Source organism: Apium graveolens, chromosome 6 (genome assembly GCF_009905375.1).
Source record: "Apium graveolens cultivar Ventura chromosome 6, ASM990537v1, whole genome shotgun sequence".
In the NCBI taxonomy this organism is placed as follows: domain Eukaryota; kingdom Viridiplantae; phylum Streptophyta; class Magnoliopsida; order Apiales; family Apiaceae; genus Apium; species Apium graveolens.
The window spans coordinates 128,225,391-128,249,146 of NC_133652.1; the positions used below are offsets into that span (position 1 = coordinate 128,225,391).

Here is a 23,756-nt window from a genome sequence, read left to right on the forward strand (position 1 = left end):
ATTGCCAAAGATTTTAGTGAAGTATTTCTTAACTACCTCACACATATCAGTATGATTATCAACCCTTTCCCTTGTTCATCTTTGAGATGGGTGACCTGGTTTTTCTTCTTCCTGCTAGATGCAAACGCATAAAAGTATTTCGAGTTCAAGTCCCCATCCTGTAACCAAAATGATTTGGCCCTCTATTGCCAATAGAGTTCTTCGCTTAACATCAGATCCTCCAAATTCTTCTTCTCTGTGAAATATCTACTAGCTCTTGTCTCATCTGCACAGTCTTCAAATGACAGCACCAGCTCCTTTTTTTTTTATTTTCTCACGAAATTTGTTGAAGAACCGATTCCCCCACTTCTCCATAAAAGCTGACAGATCTAAAAGCTTGGGTAGAAAATGACTCGGCTTCAACTTTTGCCAATACTACGACACCTCCACATAAAAGTTATTCTCCTTAAGCCAGGCGTTCTCAAACCGAAATCTAAATTTCTTTTTAGTATGATTTGTACTATACATCTCAAAATGAATAAGGTCATGATCAGAATGAATACAATGGTGCACTCGCAAGTTACACAAAGGAAATAAGCTCCACCAGGAAGCTGAAGCAAAAGCCCTATCCAATCTTTCCCTAGCCCACTCCGGTTTACCCTTGCTTTTCTCCCACGTATAATTCCCTCCCACCAGGTCTAGTTCGATTAAACCACAGTCATCAATAGTTTGCTTAAAACCATCCAAGAGCACCTGAGGGTGAGAATTGTTCCCTTTCTTGTCAGCAATGTTGATCATATCGTTAAAGTCACCTATAACCACCCATGGTAAGTCAGAATAATTTGCTAACCATTTTAAAAGGTCCCAGGACTCTTTTCTACGACCACACTCCGGAAAACCATAGTAGCCAGTCAACCTCCATTCAACTCCATTAGCATTAGATAACTTAGCATCTATAAAGTTACTACTGCAGTTGAGCACATTACATTTAACACTACTTTTCCAAAGCAAAGCAATACCTCCGCTTCGACCTACACACTCCACTGCCAAGTGGCTACTGAAACCCAACTTGCCACTAAGCTGTTTCATTCTCTCTTTATTTGACAAAGTTTCAATTAAAAATAAAATCTCGGGATTATGAGACTTTACAACGTCTCTTAGAGCATGAACTGCACGAGGATTTCCCAAGCCTCTGTAGTTCCAACTTACAGCATTCATAATGTCCGGCTAGCTTGCTGAGCAAGCTTAGCCAGTTGAGAGTTGTTTAACGTTGCACAATCCATTTCAGAAAGTCCATCGTCGTTCTGTGTTATTATTAAGCCCGAAGTTGATACATTCACAAGCCCACCTGGAGTATCCATGGTATCATATTCCTTTGGGCCTCCCCTCATTCGTTTCCTATCACTAACTTGAAGCCTGCTCATTTCCTCCTGCTCCAGCCCATTATCATTGCTTAAATTTGAATTTTCCCTTATTTCTTCTATCTGTTTAACTGCTGAAATCACGGGATATGCATTATCCCCTTTATTTCTCATATCTTGCATGATTGCATTTCCTAAAATCATGTTGTTATCTTTTTTCCCGTAACTGAAACCCCCTGATTTTGGGCAAGAGCTGTATCGTTCCTGACGCGCCTCCCAGTCCGTGTCATTCTCCACCCGCAGCCACCTACTTCTTGCCTGACCACCAGCTCTCCTCGACAGAGCTCTGAGCCAGCTCCCACAATCCTTACTACTTCCTTCATTCAGAAAACTTCCTGCAATAACGTTCCGTATGTGTTAACATTCCGCAGGTAAAACAAAATTAACCCAACCTCTCATACTTGCATGACACCATCACCTCCTCTCCATTTTTCTTCAAAAAATTTTTCTTACGTTTCAGAGGCTTCCTAACATCCAACTTTACTCGGATACGCATAAATTCTCTCCATATACTTGCATTATTTTTAGTATCGTATTCAAGAAATTTTCCAAAAAAATCTCCCAATTGCTTCCCCACAGCCTCTGACATTAGCCCAGATGGAATATCATAAATTTGCATCCACATGTTTACATACCACAGAGGAACATCCAGAGGTTCATCCCCAATAGGAATCTCAGCCATTACTAACATCGCATTATCAAATGACCATGGACCTCCTTTAAGAACCCATTGCATATCTTCCTTATGGTAGAATTGGAACAAGAACACCCCTGGTTCTAACTCCTTAATGTTAATACCCATTGTCGGCCGCCACACATCAGCCATCTTTGTCTTCATAGCATTGATATTAATGTTTCTTTCTGTCATGAATCTGCCAACCACACAGAGCTCATATCTTTTGACCTCAGCCTCCACATTTCCTCCAAATACAAACGCAACATTTTCCTCATCATCAATATTTAACCCATTAAACTGATCATCTAGATCATGATAGCGAGCCATAAGAAACTCTCACGCTTCCCTCTCTCAGAAGAGATTGAACGAAGAGAAAAATAAAACTCTCACAAAGATGAGAAGACGAGAAGACGAGAACGAATTTATGATAAACCTAGCAATTAAACTATTGCTCCAATATTCAGATGTGCATATTGATTTTCTAGGTAAGCGCCACGAAACTTGTATTTTTAGCTATGTATATAGAATATAGATATAGATTCACTCGTATTCATTTTGTCTGCCTGACTTTTATGACCGCGTAGCAGCAGGGATATAAAGAATCTAGAGGAAATTAACTAGTAAAAAATAGGCAGCACCAGAAAGAAGGGTAGGACAAATTCATTTCTCTCGGTAATACTTCAAGCACAATTAATTATACTTATGCAGTCAGATGATGTGTATAAAAGGGTGTTAAAGTATTATATGATATGAAGTGTCATAACATTTTTAGTGGCTACATATTAAAAAACAGAAATAGCCAAGTGAAAATAATGTTATATATGTTCTAATAAAAACATTTACTTTAATATCTATTTTTAAATATACTTCTCAATATAAACAATATCTATTTTTAAATATATTTCAATATATAAATACTTTGACAACTTTCAATACTAATTATTAAAGTAATTTTAACAAAAATAATGCCAAAATTATAATTGAAGAAGATAATGGTATATTATAATTATTGATGAGCTAACAATCTATACTCTTTATTAATAAGCGAAACCATGTATAATTTGGTGTTAAAAGTACCAAAGTACCAAATTTTGGTACTTACCTAACATAAGTTGACTTCAATTTTTTATAAACTTTGTTTTTAACACAAAACTTCCATTCTTTGTAAATTACTAACACGAATTGACTTATATTCCCGGTAAACTTTATCTATTTATAAATTATATTAAAAATAATTAAATTACATTAAATTAAGTAAAATAACATATATTTACTTTTATTTTGAAAAACTACTAACTGCAAAATAAATTATTAATACTAATTGACTTATATTCTCTGTAAACTTTATTTTCTATTAGTTAGTATCAATCCTGGTGTTAGTTTACTTTTAAATTGGATAATATTATTTTAAAAATAATTAAGTAATAGCAAATGATTTTAGTAACATTTATTAACTTCTCAACTGAAAATTATTGATTTAACGATCGTATTTGTTACTGTCCATCATAACATTTATTTACTTAAAATTAAAAAAACATTAACAATAACCAATTTATGGGTTGTATTTAGATTAAAAAAATCGTATTAGTAAGTTAACATGTCAGATTTGTATAATTAAATAATTAGGTGTATACATAACTAGAACTATATAGTAAAATTTTATAGTTACACTTAACTTCGATTTTTTTATCTACATATTTTAACAACATTTTATCTATTATATTTAGATCTGTATTTTACACGAATTATGAGTTTCAGTTTTATGTAAATAATAATATGATTATATTATTTTTAATTTTGTTCACGTGCCAAGCACGGTTACCAACTAGTATTGATAAACTTGATTCAGTACCTAATTAGATATGCTTCTGCACGGGTAACCGATGTAGCATTACTATAATAAAACTAGTCATAAAATTTGGTTTAGAATGAGTGGATTAAAAATATCTGTCTTTCTTGTTAAGAGCATTTTGAATTGAGAAAATTCTTAGCTAAAAAGTTATGTGACACTTTTAGAGAGTATGTAAAAAATTATCAATCCAACTTTCAAAAATAGTTAGCAAAAAATATAGATATTTATTTTTATTTAAATATTTTTGTGTACCTGTTATATCCAGAATTTCGCCACGACATGACATGATCAGTAGAGACGACAACTCAGTTGACGACAAGACGAGACGGGAAGGAGTGTGACATGATCGTAACTAGACCAGACAAAATGGTGACTGATAACACGATATGGTGGACTAAGTCAGTAACAAACCGAGTTTGAAGGCATGTAAGCTACAAAATTGAGTAAAGTATCCAACTGAAATAAAAGTAGTTAGCCGTAAGGGGGGAAAAGGACGGAAGTTTAAAATGAAGAGAAAAACAAGGGATAAGAAGGGGAGGCCAAGAAAATAGGAAGGAATTGGAAGCTAACGGGGATAAAAGAGTAGGGAGAGCAGCATTGTGAAGGAACGATCTATTCAACATCAAAAATAAAATCACGAGCCGAACACTTGTGTCAATCTCAGTTATTCATGTAATTCATATTTGAGTAGTATAACGTTCAAGATCATGTATTCATAATTATGATTCTAGTGAAACTCATTTTTGGTTGGGTACACATTCCCACCCGCGGTTTTTTCCCGTTCCCGGATTTTCCGCGTCAACAATTCTTTGTGTCATTTACCTTATTTTTCCCTTAGGAACGTATTAACATTCGTAGTAGAATATGATAGTCAAACTTAGCATTTAACCCGTAAAATCTAACGAAAATAATTGGCGTCGTCTGTGAGAAACTTGCTAAGGATTTGATTAACACATTACGATGAAAAGTGACAGAGAACGAGTCACGAACCAAGAAGGGGAAGCTGAAAATAGCAGAGATACGACTGCGACATTGAAACAGTTGCAAGAAGAAATGGAGAAGATGCGTTCGGAAAATGAAGCATTGAAGAAGGAACTCACTACGGCTAAATCGAGAACCAAAACTGCGACAAAGAAAACCATCCCAAGCGTAATCAGACGTTTGGACATGGATGAAGCAGAAGATTACAACCAAAATGAAGGGCCAATAAATGGAACAGATGATGTTATTGACGTAGAAGATATGGAGGATGTACCAAATAACGAAGATGACATGGAAAGGAGACGTGACAAGCAACGTTATGATGATCGTGATGATCGACAAGGAGAGACCGACAGGAGAAGATCGCGTCACAAAAGTACAAGATCTAAGAATCAAATCGCAGAAGAGTTTAGAAAGGAACTACAAGAAATGAGGGATTTGTTTGAAAGGATACATGGCGTCCCAAAACCGTTAGAAAAGGCAACCCCAACAAGCTACGCTGACTCCCCTTTTCATGACAGCATCGCCTTGGTAGAAATACCAAAGTGTTTCATGGTACCAAAAATGAGACCGTATGATGGAACTAGTGATCTCATGGAGCATATTGCACAATACAAACAACGAATATTCACAGTACCAATCACACGTGATTTAAAAGAAGCTTGCATGTGTAAAGGTTTTGGTTCTACACTATGAGGACCAACTTTGCAATGGTTCGTGAATCTTCCACAAGGAAGCATCAAGACGTTTGCTGATCTGATAGATGCATTCAATTTGCAATTCGCAAGCAGCCGAGTGTTCGAAAAAACTACTAGTGATTTGTACAAGATCGTCCAATTAAGTAGGGAGCCTTTGCGTGACTACCTGACGAGATTCAATAGAGAGAAGGTGACTATCACCAATTGTGACGTCCCTACGGCTATCGAAGCATTTAGGCGGGGATTAGAACGAGAATCTCCACTCTATGAAGAGTTGGCAAAGTACCCGTGCCGAACAATGGATGATGTGCAAGCCAAAGCCATGGCACAAGTAAGGTTGGAGGAAGACCGAATGGAGGAGGACGAGAAGTACTACAAACTGTCAAGAAAAATGTGACACCAAGGTCCAGAGATTACAAGCCCTATACTAGACCAAACAAAGATGAGGTACATGTCAACTCGACACGAGAGTCTAATGAATGGAAGAGAGAGGAATGCGGTGACTGGAGAAAAGACCTGAACCTACCACCAATATATGACAGTTATGGCTTCACGATCACGCCTTTAACCATGATGAAGGAGTTTACCAAGTTGGGAGGTGTGGTAAAGTGGTTAGCGAAGAGCAACAAACCTAAAGCTAACCCGGATTCTAAACTGTGGTACGACTACCATGGAGATTAAGGACACAGGGCTTATGAATGTGTGGCCTTGCGAAAAGAACTACAATTTCTGACCAAGAAAGGATATCTTACAGAATTTATGGCATCAAAGAAGACATCTTATGTTGGGAAGGATGTGTCTTCAAGGGGAAACAGCGTGACACCACTAAGACAACCACCGCCCCCACCACATCACAAGGTGATCACCTTCATCTCAGGAGGGCCAGAGATATGTCGATCAACATATTCGCTGGCTAAGAGAGCATCCAGAGAAACAGACATACGAGTCACACAAGTAGGGGTTGGCAATGACAATATGCCATCATTAATGTCTGATGAATTAGACAAAAAGAACATATGAGAACCACAACAGGACGAACTAGTCATCTCACTACCCGTGGGAAATTGCCTAATTAAAAGAATATTGGTGGTCAATGGGAGTGCTGCCAACATCATGATGCTTAGCACATTGACACAAATGGGATTGACAGAAAGTGATATGATCATAAAGTCGACAACATTAGTGGGGTTCAGTGGTGAGACAAAACATACATTGGGGAGTATCACGTTGCCAACATATGCCCAAGGGTCAATCTCCTGGAAAAATTCTGTATAATTGATGTGGATTCGAGTTACAACATAATCATAGGAAGACCATGGATACACAACTTGAAGGCGGTACCATCAACATATCATTAGGTATAAAAATTCCCAACACCATGGGGAGCTCAGGAAATAAGGGGGGATCAAAACATGGCTCGGGACTGTTACATGACGTGTCTGAAGCCAACTGTCCAACATCAAGGAAACAAGATGCCTGTAGCCACGGTAACATGGCCGGAACAATTAGCTGAAGTAGATTTGGCGGCAGGAGACAAGAAAGTATTAGTTGGTGAAGACCTTTCTCCAATAATTGAAGCCAATTTGATAAATTTCTTAACCACAAGGCTAGACGCTTTTGTATGGGAACATGACGATATAACGGGAATTGATCCAAATTTCATAACACATAAGTTAAACGTGGATCCTAGCTACCCACCCGTCCAACAAAAATGAAGGAAGTTTGCAGCCGAGAGAAACAAGATAATAAATGACGAGGTGAAAAGGCTCATCAAAGCTGGCATGATTAAAGAAGTTGATTATCTTGAATAGTTAGCAAATGTCGTTATCGTACAGAAGAAAAATGGGAAATGGAGAGTTTGTGTTCATTACACGGATTTGAACAAGGCTTGTCCTAAAGACCCCTACCCACTGCCTCACATTGACACCATGGTGGATTCGACGGCTGGTCATGAGCTACTCACATTCCTGGACGCGTCAAGTGGCTTCAATCAAATCCAAATGGAACCGTCTGACTGCGAAAAGACCGTGTTTATAACGGGCAGGGGGATATATTGTTATTTGGCCATGCCGTTCGAATTAAGAAATGCTGGGGCTACCTTTCAAAGACTTGTCAACAAAACTTTTAAAGTTCAAATAGGATAAACGATGGAAGTGTACATTGACGATATGGTCGTCAAGTCTGTTAGTGCAGAAAATCATGTACGTGATCTTCAAGAAGTATTCGACATATTAAGGTCATATAACATGAAGCTGAACCCATCCAAATGTCACTTTGCCGTGTCGTCGGAAAGTTCCTTGGACATATGGTGACGAGGAGAGGAATTAAAGCAAGTTCATAATAAATTAAGGCAATCTTTGAATTGAAAAGTCCATTGAACGTCAAAGACATACAGAAATTGATAGGACGAGTTGCGGCCTTGAATAAGTTCATTTTACGCTCGTCGACTAGGTGCAAGCTATTTTATGACGTGCTGAGAAAGAATAAAGGACTCTCGTGGTATGAAAAACATGAGATTGCTTTAAATGACCTGAAGAGGTATCTGACTACTCTACCACTTTTATCCAAACTCGTCCAAGGAAAGGACTTATACGTGTATCTGTCTGTAACTGATCATGCAGTAAGTGGTGTTCTTGTCAAAGAAAATGAGGTGTCCAATTGCCTGTATATTATGTCAACAAGAGCTTAGTAGATGCAGAAACAAGGTACACATCTCTTGAAAAATTAGTACTTGTATTAGCCATGACATCCATTAAGTTGAGACATTATTTTGAGTCACATAAGATACACGTCATGATGAACTTCCCTTTGAGGAACGTATTAAGTAAACCTGATTTGATGGGGAGAATGGCAAAGTGAGAAATACGACTAAGTACTTACGACATAACGTATGACATGAGAACTGCAATAAAGTCAAAAGCTTTAGCTGATTTTGTGGATGATTTCAGTCCAAGATAAATGACGGATGCTGAGTAGGAATTTCAGCAAGTTCTTTCAAGAGTAGACGTGAAGCCATGGACATTGTATATGGATGGGGCATCCAATGCCAATGGAACGGGATTGGGGCTTATCCTCAAATCGCCACAGGGGGATATGATAGCACAATCGATATGCTGTGACTTCAAAGCCACAAACAATGAAGCTGAATATGAAGCATTAATCATGGGACTCACAATCGCTAAAGACATGAAGATCAAAACCATTGATGTTAATTGTGATTCATTACTTGTTGTCAATCATGTCAAGGGCTCGTATGAGGCCAAGGATCCTAAAATGGCGGCTTACCTCGACATCACAAAAAGTCTAATCAACTATTTCGATAACTTCAGCATACAACAGGTCCCAAGGGAGAATAATGTACAAGCTGATGCATTGGATGGATTAGGAGCCGTGTTCAAAAAATTAGACCTCAACAACATTCCGGTAGTCCACATCGTGAAGCCTGCTATGGAAATATTAGTTATTGGAACAGAAGCAATGACCCTTAATCAATGTGATAACAACACCAGTAAAGATACTGACAATTGGATAAAAATATTCAAGGATTACTTATAATTTAGAACAGTTTTAGTCAGTAACAATGAAGCAAGGATTCTCAGGATGAAGGCATCAAGGTTCACGATTATAGATGGGGAGTTATTCAAAAAATCTTCCACAGGACTGCTACAGAGATTTTTGAAAAGCCATGAAGCAGACATGGTGCTAAGGGATGTACACGAAGGAGAATGCGGGAATCATACTAATGGAAGGAATCTGTCCTTAAAGATATTACGCTTAGGATACTATTGGACGACACAAAGGCAAGATGCCCTAAACTATGCAAGAAATATGATGCCTGTCAACGAAATACACCTGTCATACATCAACCATCTGAGCAGCTTCACACGTCCGTTCCTGTAAGGCATATGTCATAGCCTATTTGTATATTCGAGGATTTAAACCAACTCAAATAAGAATGTAATAAGTAAATAGCGGATCTACCATCAAAGAAATCTCTCAAAGTAACATATGTCAAAGGATTCATAAACAAGGTTCATCTACAAACTTGAGGAATTAATTCACTGGAAGAAGTTCAAGAAATTGATCAAGCCTCAGTGATACAAATCAAGATTGTGGATTTAATCAAGTGACAGAGATCTCGTCAGGGTATCAGAGAATTACAAGGATTTAATCTGAAGAAAATCAAGTATCAAAGTCAAGACATGAAGAAACGTCACGGAAGTTAGTCACTCATGAACCAGACAGTACATCGAGTGTCAACATTGAAGTGGTGAAATTGATTCATAATTCTCAGTGATTTTCAGAAAATTTTCAGAAGAATGGTTGTTGTTCAAGATTAGTATTAATTCTCTATTAATTAATTAAGTCATATAGTTTAATTAAGAAAATAAATTATATCTGCAAAGATTAATTTATTGATTAATTGAATTAATTGATTAATTAATTCTGAATTAATATTAAGAATTTTCAGAATTTTTATTGGATTAAAATCAGTTTTAATTCAGCAAGTCAATTGAAATTAAACTAGCATGACGATCTGGATTGTCATACCGATTGTCATGCCAGGCCATTAAAGTTAAATCCAAACAACTAGAAATCATTCTCTTGTTCTTGTGTAACTATCTAGCGGATCAAAATCCCTAGAACTTAATCTCAAATTGCGTTTAGAATTTGAATCTTTTTATTGCAAAAATAGAAAAAGTTCATGTCAAATTTATTCTAGATTTGTGATAATTAATTTGAGATTAATTCCTTGTAATCGATACCGTTGTTGTAACACCTTTCAAGTTTAATAGTATTTTTATTTAACTTGAATTTTGTTTCAATTTTTTTATTCCGCACTAAATTCGATTATTCGGTATTGTTTGTATTCAACCCCCCTTATACAAACACATTGGGACCTAACAATTGGTATCAGAGCCTTCTGATTAATGAACAAATCAAGATCCAAGACTTTTATGATTTTTCAACTCCTTTGAATTTTTATTTATACAAAAATTCATTAAGACTTCACAAAAAGTTCGAACCGTTAAAATTCCACCATGTGGAAGATGAAGATGCTCTTGTTTTTACAAGTTGCAAATCCCAAATATCTGAAATTGTTAAAGAAGGGTCAAAAAACTCCGATGGTTATTGAACCAGAGGTGATAGTAGATGATGTTGTGATTACCAAAGCTAGAACATATCCAAAAGAGCCTGAGAATTTTTCTCCTGCTGAAAAAGAAGAAGCCTCCTTGGATGCCAGCCTTCAATTAATTTTAGTTGATTCCCTCGATCCCTTGATGAACAGACATGTGATGAACTGTAAAAATTCCAAACACATGTGGGAAACTATTGAGGTGATTAATGAAGGCACAGAGGAAGTTAGGGAGAACAAGTTAGAGATCCTAACCTCTGAGTATGAACATTTTAAATCAAATCTAGGAGAAGGAATTACTGAAGTGTTTGAGAGGTACAATGCGTTGATCAACAACCTGAACATAAATGGAAAATATTATTCAATTAGGGAGGTCAACAAAAAGTTCCTTTTAACACTGCCAACTCATCTTGAACATAGAATCACTGCCATAAGAGAAGCTAGAGATCTGAGTGAGATTTCTTTGGATAGACTCTATGGTGTGTTAAAAACCTATGAGTTGGAGCAGATTCAGCAGAAGGAAGTCTACAAGAAAGATAGAATGGTCAGCACATCTACTGCTCTTGTAGCTGAAGGTCAACAACAACAACAATCTCAACAGTCGGAGAGAATGGTACAGTTTTCCAAGGCTGAGGAAAATGTGTTAGTAGCAGAATATGATCCTCCTACTACAAATCAATCCAGTGATGATTTTTATTCCTTGGAAGAGCTGGAGCAATTGGAAGATGAGTCAATGGCCGAAATTGTCAAGAGATTCTCCAATGTCAGATTCAAGAGAAATCCCAAGTTCAAGTACAAGTCCAACTACAACAAATTCCAGAAAAGTGGATCTTCATCCTCTAACACCAACAGTGGTGGATACAAAACAGGGATGGCTGATCGGAGCACCATTAGATGTTATAACTGCAATGAGTTGGGACACTTTTCCACAGAATATGGGAAGCCAAAGCAAGTAAGGAAGTACTCTTATGATTCCAATCAGAAGAGTAACTCTGAAAGGGCTTATCTGGCAAAGGGAAGAAGCTGGGATGATACTAATAGTGAAGATGAAGAAGAAGGGAATCTTGCTCTTATGGCTATTGATGGAAAAGCTTCATCGTCAAGAAAAGAGGTAAAATATACTGATGCTGAATTAGTTTATCATCTAGGAGGTAACTTAGATTGTGCTCATCCTGATAATGAACTGTTAAGTCAATAGATCAAAGACCTTGAGAAAGAGGTCAATGAATTAAGACTTGTGCACATTAATCAAGACAAGTTAAAAGAACAAGTATCTTTTCTAGAGAACAGAGTTAATTGTTATAGACAACCCGAAACTATTCTCAAAGACAAGATCACCGATCTTGAGACTAAGGTTAGAGCCTACTTTAATTCTTGTTCGAAGGCTAAAGAGTTCTACAGTAAGCAAGCTGTTAATCAAACATCTGGAATAGGTTATGATTACAATGCTGCTATTGGAGAATTAGGCATAAACTCTCCTCCTCATGTATGTGCTAAAGGCATGGAAGTACCATATGTGCTTAAGGGTGTTGATAAACCCCTCTATAAAGCATCAATTACTAAACCATTTGATGCGACCTCTTCTGTTATTCAAGAAGAAATACGTGTTGAAGATCATGCTAATGAGAAGGTTGTTTCCAAGCCAAGTGTGTCGAAAGTTCCAGTCAAAGTTGTGAAAGCAACTGAGACTAACTCAGACACACATGAGTTGGATAACAAAAATGCCATGTCTACCATGCATAAATTGCCTGTTGTTAATCACTCTCATAAAGCATATGGTGTTGCTAATTATATGTCTTGTGCTTTTAATTTGATGTATGCTTATTTTAATGGTAAGCATATTTCTAGTGATAAGACTACTCCTCGTCAGCATGTGAATAATAAGAAGCATGATAGGTCTAAGACTGCTAGTTCTTCTAAGGCTAGAAATGAAACATTTGTGCCTAATCCTAAACAGAAATTTGTTAAGGCTGTTTACAAGGTCAACTGTTCAGTCATTGAGAAAGTTGAGAACATGCAAATTAAGAATGTTGTTTTTCCTGATAAAGGACAATTCTACAAGTATGCCGGGCCCAACCAAGTTTGGGTTCCGAAGAAGGTCTAATCCATTTGTAGTGCAGGGCATTAAACAGGTGGAACCGGTAGTGTGGATTTTTGACAGTGGATCATCAAGACATATGATCGGAGATAGAGCCCTGCTATCAAATGTGGTTGAGAAAGTTGGCCCATTGGTTACCTTTGGAGATAACAGCAAAGGTTTATCCGAGGGATATGGCTGCTTGCAAGCTGGGAATGTTATCATTGAAAATTTGTATATTGTGCTAGGTTATTATCAGGAAGCAGTATCTAACATATAGCACCAGTGACGAGACTTAAGAATATTACGACATATCAGGCACCTGCTGCACATTACACTTGGAATTGGACTCTAGTAAGATGTGTAAATGTGTACTCCTGGTTTGTGAGTCAATAGAGGAAGTCAATGCACCATAATTCATGGACTTTGCAGCTGCAGATCTATTGGACTATGCAATCTCTTCTTCACAATCTCACTTCAGGTTGGTATGAACTAGTGTACTACTCAAGCAATCGTCAAGGACATGGTATGACACTCTAACTGAAGTTACAGTTTAATATGAACTAGTAGAGTCGTCATATTAATAACTCTCTTATCACTAGGCACAAACATATTGTTTTATATGTGCAGACAGTTTTAGGAGAAAATCAAACTTCTATCTACATTAGTGATTTCTTATTTCATGTAAAATCCTTTGAAATCACTATTGTACATCATTTTTCTCAAAAGATTAAATGTATAATTTTCATTCATTATAGATCCTAAGTACATTTTATCTCTCTATTCCATATGTTCTGTGATACAGGTTCAGTCTCCAATGACTTTCTTTCATTAACAGTCATGAGGTTGAAATCCCATAACTTTTATCCCAGATTGTAAAGACAAACACAGAAACAGAACCAACCAATACTCTCTTACCACCAAAATGAAGTATGAATGAGCATGAGGGAGATAGTGCCTTAGTTCACCACATAAGAAAGGTTCTGAAGTCAACCCAGTAGCTCTGTCTCCTAAATAGATGAGTAGTATTTAAACCCAGACAACTGCTAGCTCACATACATCTTCTCAAAAAGATGTAATGGCTGAAAAGGCTCAAAAACAGTTACTAGATTCATTCTCTCAACAAGGTGCGTCTATTGAAATTTGCCTGTCGGCCAAGGTATCCGTTGTAGTGTCAGCACTTCAAACATAAACAATTCTTGATGCACAAGGAAATGTTACACAGACAAAGGATGAGTTGACGGAAACAAGAGTTTCGACCATTTTAAGGTCATATTTGATTGTTCAAGGTTCGTTAATGGACCAATTGCCTTTATAGGTGTCAGGAGAGGATACTGATCCAAAAGCCATATGTCAGTGGTCAGTGTCTACCTCCCCAGGCTTAAATCCCCTATATGTATCTGCGGATAGTGGATCCGACATAGGCGCAGATCGGTAAATTGTTGACAATGATTCAGATATTACCTGATGAGTCACAAGGAAATGTCTTCACATACATTAGAAGGGAACTTTGATCTTTATGCTAAATTCGTTGGATCATTGTTTACCTTCCCAGAATTCAAATCTGGAACCCTAAAAGGGAAATTAGCAACTTGTAGATTATGACTCAGATTCATCTGACGAGTTTAACAAGGGTGGGGATTTGCGAACTCCCATTGCACCACCTGTGACCTCCTTAAGGATGGCTAAGGTGATTTTCCTTGCAGGTACAACTGAATTTTGGAGCTATGAGAGGAGTGATACACTTGTGAGAATGAGTGTAACACGAGTGGAGAGAAGAGTGAAACACATGTGAGGTACACTAAACAGAATCACACACTCATAGTGAGGAAGAAAGAGAAACTACTTGTTATTTCTTTTCCAACCAAGTGATATATGAGAACTCCTTCAGACAACGGCATACATTCCTTCTCTAAGGGGGAGATAAAAGCTTTAGTAATAGTTTGGAGGATTCCTCAACTAAGGGGGAGAAATAGCAGGGTGGAAGAAAAAGATCCTACATATGTACACTACACCACACCATTGTTGTTTGTAACTACGGATCCTATTGTACGGAAGAGGTGGTAAAATAAGGTGATTTTTTAGTAAGGGAAGAAGTCGTTTTTCAAAAGAGGAGTGCCATTGGGTTTTATCTGCGGATCCTATTGTACGGGAGATGTGGTAAACAAAGGTGATCTCTTTTAATCAGTTGATTCTCATAGGGGGAGAAGCAAGAGAGATATGCGCTTCTCAACAGGAAATGTGGTTGTACAAAAGAAGATGAAGCTACTTGAAGATATGTTCAGTCTCGAGGAACAGCTATTTGGAATCTGGAAAATGTTAAATTTAATCCAGAACTTTTCTGCTATTTACTTTGTATTTCTGTTTATATCTTTTTCTTATTTGTTTAGTTGAGTTATCCTCTAGGAATTTGTTGTTATTGTCTAACAAACAAATAGGGGGAGATTGTAAGGCATATGTCGTAGCCTATTTGTATATTCGAGGATTTAACTCAACTCAAATAAGAATGTAATAAGTAAATAGTGGATCTACCGTCAAATAGATCTCTCCAAGTAACATATGTCAAAGGATTCAAAAACAAGGTTCATCTACAGACTTGAGGAATTAATTCACTGGAAGAAGGTCAAGAAATTGATCAAGCCTCAGTGATACAAATCAAGATTGTGGATTTAATCAAGTGACAGAGATCTCGTCAGGGTATCAGAGAATTACAAGGATTTAATCTGAAGAAAATCAAGTATCAAAGTCAAGACATGAAGAAACGTCACGGAAGTTAGTCACTCATGAACCAGACAGTACATCGAGTGTCAATATTGAAGTGGTGGAATTGATTCATAATTCTCAGTGATTTTCAGAAGATTTTCAGAAGAATGGTTGTTGTTCAAGATTAGTATTAATTCTCTATTAATTAATTAAGTCATATAGTTTAATTAAGAAAATAAATTATATATGAAAAGATTAATTTATTAATTAATTAAATTAATTGATTAATTGAATTAATTGATTAATTAATTCTGAATTAATATTAAGAATTTTCAGAATTTTTATTGGATTAAAATCAGTTTTAATTCAGCAAGACAATTGAAATTGAACTAGCATGACAATCTGGATTGTCATACCGATTGTCATGCCAGGCCATTTTCAATAGTCTCACCGAAAGTTACACTGGGAGGAGGATTGTCTTGCCAGTTCATTTTGATTGTCTTGCTAGCTCAATGGATTGTCTTGCCGATTGTCATGCCAATTAACAGATTGTCTTGCCAGTTCAAGTAGGTCTGTTGAATGAATTATAAAAGAAGAAAAAGCAGCAGAAGTCAAATATCATCCAACAACTCAAGAACAAAAAGAAAAGCAGCCGCAGAAAACATTTTATTTTTCATCTGCTAAATTCAAGATCACATTTCTAGTTATTAAAGTTAAATCCAAACAACTAGAAATCATTCTCTTGTTCTTGTGTAACTATCTAGCGGATCAAAATCCCTAGAACTTAATCTCAAATTGTGTTTAGCATTTGAATCTTTTTATTGCAAAAATAGAAAAAGTTCATATCGAATTTATTCTAGATTTGTGATAATTAATTTGAGATTAATTCCTTGTAATCGATACCGTTGTTGTAACACCTTTCAAGTTTAATAATATTTTTATTTAACTTGAATTTTGTTTCAATTTTTTTATTCTGCACTAAATTCGATTATTCGGTATTGTTTGTATTCAACCCCCCTTCTACAAACACATTGGGACCTAACAGTTCCGTCTTGGCCTTTCATGAAATGGGGAATGGACATTGTGGGAAAATGCCACCAGCACCAGGATAGAAGGTGTTTATGTTAGCCGTGACTGATTATTTCTCAAAGTGGATCGAGGCGGAGGCATTCAAGCAAGTGACATCAAAGGAAGTAATTTCATTTATTAAAAAAAATATTCTTTGCAAGTTTGGCGTACCATCCGAAATCATTTGTGACAATGGATCACAGTTCATAAGTGACAAAACTGAAGCATTTTACAAACGTTGGAACATCAACTTAGTTAAGTCAACACCAAGGTATCATCAAGCCAATGGACAAGCCGAGTCAAGCAACAAGATCATAATTAACAACTTAAAGAGACGTTTGACGACATGTAAGGGAAAGTGGGCTGAAGAATTGCCTTGGGTATTGTGATCAGACAGGACAACTCCAAAGACGTCTACAGGGCAGACACCATACAGTCTAGTCTATGACAATGAAACTGTGCTACCAACTAGAAAAATAATACCAACGGCAAGATATGGACTCTTGACAAATAATGTGAACAACATAGAGTTATCACACGACAAGGACACAGTGGATGAGCTGAGGGAAATGGCAAAAATCAGGATAGCTTTTTACCAACAAAGAGTGGCCAATGTCTATAATAAACATGTTCACATAAGAATTTTCCGTGTCGGTGACATGGTATTGAGGAAAACTTTCCAGAACATGATGGACATGATGGCAGGGAAGTTTGCTGACACTTGGGAATGACCTTACTTCATAGATGCTATCATGGGACGTGGGGCTTACCGACTGTCCGGTATGGATGGGACACAAATACCAAGAGCTTGGAACGCTTCGCACCTAAAACTTTATTATGTGTAAGGTTTTTCTATCTCATCTTTTCAAATTTTTGTTTTTAGAAGTCGTTAATCAATAAGTCGTTTAGGACATAGATAGTTTTTGATAGTCGTTTGTGTTTGGCATGACATTGTGTGCTACTTGTTATCACTTGCTTTTGGTAAATCATTTATGCAAGATCAATTTTATGATTCAATTCACTGTGAATTACTTTACTATGCAATGTGATTATCCTTTCAAGTTGCGAATTTCTTGGTTAATATATATAAGGTTATGCTTGTAGACCATGTTTGCGTTTGCACTTTAATTCTATAAAATTTTATGACATCACTCTACAATTGTGTAAAATAAACTATTCAAAGGGATGATCACCCAGTTATAATTTTTGCTAATTTCCCAGTGTTGTATGCACTTGACGAATTCAGTTGACAATAAGAGCGCTATGACGTCCCTTACGAAAAATTACAATATTTAAACTACAATATTTACGTACCTATATCACATTCTACGAATTTACACATATAATAACTTGGTGTGTTTCAAGAGGGAATAAGGCCTTTTAACCACCCTACAAGTGCATGCACCTATGTAAGAATGACAATTCGAACAATGGAATGGTGGCATACTATATTACGATGAAATACTTCATTATAAAGATGCGATGATAATTACAATAATGCTAAACTGACGTATACAAAGCCAATTAACTATATAACGATTAACATTATAAAAGTATGTATTACAGAAAATAATTATCACAATCGATAATAAATGACAAGTATGCTCGAAACTTGAGAGCAAAAACACACAATGAGATAACGATAAAGATCAAATTCATAAACGACATTCATGGAATTATGTCGAAAGTCTGAAAACCAAAATAAAATTCAAAAGTCCCTCACAGCATTGCGAAACAGGGACAACATTCTGACAAAGTACTTAAATAAAATGACAAAAAACGAGTTCATAATATAAAGCAGAAACAAAATATCATTCATTATCAAGGCCACCATCCTTAGGAGACTTCATCTCCTCATCATCATCACCCTGATTCTTGAATTCATCTAGAGGGAAAGCATCGTCTGGGAATGCCTCATTGTAAATCTTCACAGTCTCGAGAACATTCCAAGAGGCCCATTCTCCTCTATGATATTCGAGCATCATGTCGACCCGTGTCCTCATAATCTGCTGGTGAACCACCTTCTCAGCATGCTCAATGGTTTGCACCTTGTTGGCGAAATCATTAAACTCCTTTTGAGAACTTTCCAGGGCAACCAACCTTTCTTCAGCCAAAGCTTCTACAGCCTGTAGCTTCTTGCCATAATTCTTGTGTTCAGCCTCAACTTCTTTCTTCATCTGCATTTTATGATTATATACCTCACGGCCAACTAATACACTCTGCAAAACCTGTGTCAAAGATAAGAAATATGCTAAGGCAAAAATTACATGTGGAAAACATAGTCAGAACAGAGACAAAATTTAGAAATACATGACTTACATGAAATGTGTAGCCAGCACTGTTGTCAAGGACATCTTCAAGCTCTTTGGAAGATAGATCCTCCATAGACTGCGAGAGGATCATGTCATCAAGTAGGTGGGCAAAGGTAGAAGGATTGGATTCAGTGGTGTAATATTGAATCAAGAGTGGTGAAGGAGTGTTTGACTTGATGTGTGTAACAGAAAGATCCAATCTAAGATAAGCAATGGACTAGACAGTGCTGGGGCCTTGGAAGACTCTGTCTCAGATGGCTTGTCATCACGTGATCTCTTAAATATATCTTTACTGCAAATTGTTAGAGGCTTGATAACAGGAGGTTTGAACTCTACAATTAGGAAACAGGGTTCAAGATGTGTTAAGAATATCAAAAAGGAGCAACAAAAAAAGATAAGGCACGTCAACAAGAGGAACATTCGACGTATACCTCTAGCGTATTTCAGCCCTGAGCTCATCTCATTCTTGTTTTCAGTTTTGGGACTTTCCATAGATTCTGAGGAAATACTGTGAACAGACATTGAAGGCTTAGGAATAGGAGTAGACAACTTACTTCTAGTTCTTGCAGTGGCTCCTTTGCTTCTGGGGATCTCAGAGGTATAACTCTCAATCTTGTCCTGGATTTTCTTCAACCTTGTAGCATATTCCTCAATATTCACTCTACCGGCGTTGCGAATGGGGCGATTAAGACAGTTGGGCCATAACCTGTCAGCGATAGGGAGGGCACGAATCTTAGCCACAACCTCCTTGGCATCAATATTCTCCTCATTCGCTTCGAACTCACAATCTATTTGAGGAAAAAGTAAAGAGAATAAATAAATACAAATTACATGAAAGAGGATCATAAAGCAATGAATATATTATACGACATGATGGGCTTTACTAGTAAAAGAAGACGAGAAGGTGCAGTATGACACACAAAGACGACAACAACGAACTGAGATAAAAGTAGGAGATCTAAGCTAATCATTCAAAGACAAAAAACAAAAAGAAAGAAAGACAGTAAAATGACATAGAAACAGGGATAGAACGTACCGATGTTACTCCAACGCTCCAACAAGTAATTGCCCACTTCTCTAAGAGACTTCTTGTCTACAAAAAAGAAATCCTTCTTCCAGTTCCTGTCGTTGACGGTGTCGTGATTCAAGATTAGTGGATCATCGGTATTCCTATTTGCAAAGCCAAAGAGACAGTTACTGAACTTCTTCAAACTGTATGCTTGTTTGATTACTTCGACATCGATCCGGAGGCGTATTTGTTTTCGATTGCATCCAAGCAGGCGAGGGTCCTTCATGCAAAGGGCATGAGTTGCCCAGGAGAGACATTTAGAGTCTTCAATACCTCCACAACTAAATTGGGAAAAGAAAAAGTGAAACCTATATTAAAGGGGTAATAGTAGAAGCATACCCAATTGGTTCTATGAAAGTCGGCATGCACATTGACATCAGGAACAAATGCTAGGGCTCTAGATGGAAAGAGTAGTTGAGCTTCATCGAGTTTTTCGGGCTTCATCGAGCTAGGTTGGTTATCACGGATATTCAGTGAGTTAGTCACGACCCACCCGTTGGTATTGGAGGATGAATTGGGGCTTTTGGTATTGGGGTTCTCGGCGTATTTGGAACTCTTCTTAGCCATGATTGGTAGTGAAAAGGGTTTGGAGATAACAAAATTGGGGGAAGATAACAGTTGGGAGTATATAAGGAAGGGTTAAGTGATAAGAATTGAAGAGTTTCTTGGAACTCGGACAGCTAATGCATGTATATCGAGGGAACGACTCAAATAAATCTAGAGAAGATATAAAGTCACACGCTACTACTTCATTCAAGCAAGATAGTAATGATTAATTGATAGATTTTATTCAATTAATCTAATTAAATAAAATCTGGGGCTATTGTTATATCCATAATTTCGCCACAACATGACATGATCAGTAGAGACGACAACTCAGTTGACGACAAGACGAGACGGGAAGGAGTATGACATGACTGTAACCAGACCAGACAAGATGGTGACTGATAACACAATATGGTGGACTAAGTCAATAACAAACCGAGTTTGAAGGCATGTAAGCTACAAAATTGAGTAAAGTATCCAACTGAAATAAAAGTAGTTAGCAGAAAGGGGGGATAAGGACGGAAGTTTAAAATGAAGATAAAAACAAGGGATAAGGAGGGGAGGCCAAGAAAATAGGAAGGAAGTGGAAGCTAACGGGGATAAAAGAGTAGGGAGAGCAGCATTGTGAGGGCACGATCTATTCAACATCAAAAATAAAATCACGAGCCGAACACTTGTGTCAATCTCAGTTATTCATGTAATTCATATTTGAGTAGTATAACGTTCAAGATCATGTATTCATAATTATGATTCTAGTGAAACTCATTTTTGGTTGGGTACAAATTCCCACATGTGGTTTTTTCCCGTTCTCGGATTTTCTGCGTCAACAATTATTTGTGTCATTTACCTTATTTTTCCCTTATGAGCATATTAACATTCGTAGTAGAATACGATAGTCAAACTTAGCATTTAACCCGTAAAATCCAGCAACCAATTGCATAATTATAATTAAGAACCCCATTGAAATATACTGAAACATCTGAGCTAAAATTTTACATATTAAAGATAGCAAAATGATTTAGCGGACCATTTTAATTAATTATTAGTATTGGAGATGCTTTAAAAGGACTTCTCTAGGTATCCATTATTAAAATTATATTTTTTTGATAACCTTTTTAAAACTTTACCCATATATATTAACCTGAGTATATAACATTAAGAAAACACATGGTAAAAAGACAAAATTTTATAAAAAATTATACGTCAAACTTCTATATATAATATTTTTAATTATAAAAAATTGCAACAAACATTGACTAATTAGATTTTATATTATACATAAAATTTAAAACTGTATCCTAGATGGTACTTCCTCTTCCTTTCTTAATAGTCACATTTCTATTTTTACCCGCTCAAATTGATTAATTTTTTGTCAAAAATTAAAAATTATGCTTGTATTATTTTAAAAAAATCGAAAATTACATTTTAAATTAGATTAAATGTTTTTTGCAATATATATTTTTTATTTTATAAATTAATTAAATATTAATAAACTTAAGTCAAATTTTGGCCGAGACTCCACAAAATTGGAGGGAGTATCATTTTTTTTAAAAAAATTATTGTATACTCAATCATTTTAACTTGATTCTTCTATTATATGAAAAATCAACCACGCATTACATTCTTTATAATTATTAATGTAATTATATATTACTCAAATAATAATTTTAACTCATGCAAATAGCCAATTCTGGATTCCAGAAATAATATCGGTGTATTGAATGCAACAATTTATACATATATAGATACGTAATGTATCAATTTTGTTTAAGTTAAATCAGGACAAAGCAGATCAACCATATTAATCTTAATTAAAAAATATGAGGACATATGCTTTTGTTATACATTCTTCAGACTTTGTTGTATAAATCCTTGATACCCTGAACATCGTCACCATGTAACTCCTTAGCCATTCCATCAGAAACCGAGGGGTACATAATTGCATCTATGACGGAGCTATGTTGAAGCCCTAAAAGGTGCCCTATCTCGTGCAGAGCCACTGTCTCCAAGTCTATGTGATCCGGAACTGGACCAATGGACCATGCCTCGTCCGAATCAAGATGAAAACTGCCACTGGTTGGCGCAGAGGCATGGGCTAGAACTCCGTAAGGCCCGTCGAAAGGATAACCATCTCCATGATCTCGGCTATAAAAGCCTATCCTAATATCAGCTGTAATATTAGATGATATCCATGAATTTTCTTGAATTTGTGTAAATGTGAAATGTGTGGAAGCAGCCCATTTATCGAAAGCTCGTGAAATCGCTCTGGTGGTATTTGTAGAAGTACGGTTTGTGTTGAAAATATAAGTAAGATTGGTTTTGTCAAGTGGCCATTTTGGTGAACCGGTGAAGAATTGATAATGGGAGACTGCATGCATGAATTTTTGATGATGGTGCATCTTCTTTTGTCCTGCTCGCATCCTGGTAGCGCCATTGATCATGATATCGGAGACCCCACATCGAGGTAACATCATGGTTGATACAGTTTTGGAGTCTAGGACTCCGGTGGGCTTCAGGTGATAATTGAGCTGGTAAGTCTTGATGGCAGACTCAAGGATATCGTCGAAATGGTCATCTTTTTGGTCACTGTTGGATTCCAGGTTCTCCTGATTATAGTTTAGATAACCAAAGTTGTTTAGATATTGCTTGAGCTCATGGAGCCCTGCAACTTTGTCACCCTTTTGATAACCTTGCAAATTCTCGAGAAACTGAAAGGGTGACTGTTTTGAACTGATACAGAATACAGGGAGAATGAGTAGTGTTGTCAAGAGGAAGATTATGTTTGAGGATTTTTCAAACACAGTAGGTGCCATGATAATTAAACTTACTTGATATGATTATCAGTACTTTGATGAATGATTTATATGGATATACCTGCATGTTTACAGGGCTATTTATAGGCTTCTTAACAGTACTGTTATAGTAAAAACAAAAATTGAAAAGGTGATCTTATGTTTTCAGAATTGGTGGCTCGTGGCATCTAGTGTTAGTAATACTTTGTTGTTGGACTCCAAAATCCAAATTTGTTACTGCTTGATTATAACTTGACTGCCGATAATTAGTATTTTTCTAGCTTGTTCTCTTTGTGATCACTAATTATATATACGTTGTTGGTGTTTTTAGTTGTATAATTAGTGATGTTAAATCAAAGAAAGACCTGGTCTTGTTTCATATCCCACACCTGTAATTAACCGGTCGGGTACATGCATGTGTCGCAAGTTTTACTTTGTAAAGAAA

At 36.6% G+C, this 23,756-nt stretch overlaps 3 protein-coding genes across 3 annotated transcripts; 1 reads left to right on the forward strand and 2 right to left on the reverse strand.

Moving 5' to 3' along the window:
* Window positions 1-414: 414 nt before the first annotated feature.
* Window positions 415-1,197, reverse strand: LOC141665438 (uncharacterized). Its single transcript, XM_074471421.1, has one exon. The coding sequence runs from the start codon at window positions 1,195-1,197 to the stop codon at window positions 415-417; it is 783 nt and encodes a 260-aa protein (XP_074327522.1).
* Window positions 1,198-8,634: 7,437 nt separating this feature from the next.
* LOC141665439 (uncharacterized) lies at window positions 8,635-9,162 on the forward strand. Its single transcript, XM_074471422.1, has one exon. It carries the CDS (start codon window positions 8,635-8,637, stop codon window positions 9,160-9,162), a length of 528 nt encoding a protein of 175 aa, XP_074327523.1.
* A 13,040-nt stretch (window positions 9,163-22,202) lies between these two features.
* Window positions 22,203-23,353, reverse strand: LOC141663553 (metalloendoproteinase 3-MMP-like). Its single transcript, XM_074469330.1, has one exon. It carries the CDS (start codon window positions 23,330-23,332, stop codon window positions 22,370-22,372), a length of 963 nt encoding a protein of 320 aa, XP_074325431.1. The 5' UTR covers window positions 23,333-23,353; the 3' UTR covers window positions 22,203-22,369.
* Window positions 23,354-23,756: the final 403 nt, after the last annotated feature.

Excerpts from the sequence above, each read along its gene's own strand:
- LOC141665438 (XM_074471421.1), bottom strand. The coding sequence starts at position 1,197 with ATGAATGCTGTAAGTTGGAACTACAGAGGCTTGGGAAATCCTCGTGCA.
- LOC141663553 (XM_074469330.1), bottom strand. The coding sequence starts at position 23,332 with ATGGCACCTACTGTGTTTGAAAAATCCTCAAACATAATCTTCCTCTTG.
- LOC141665439 (XM_074471422.1), top strand. The coding sequence starts at position 8,635 with ATGGATGGGGCATCCAATGCCAATGGAACGGGATTGGGGCTTATCCTC.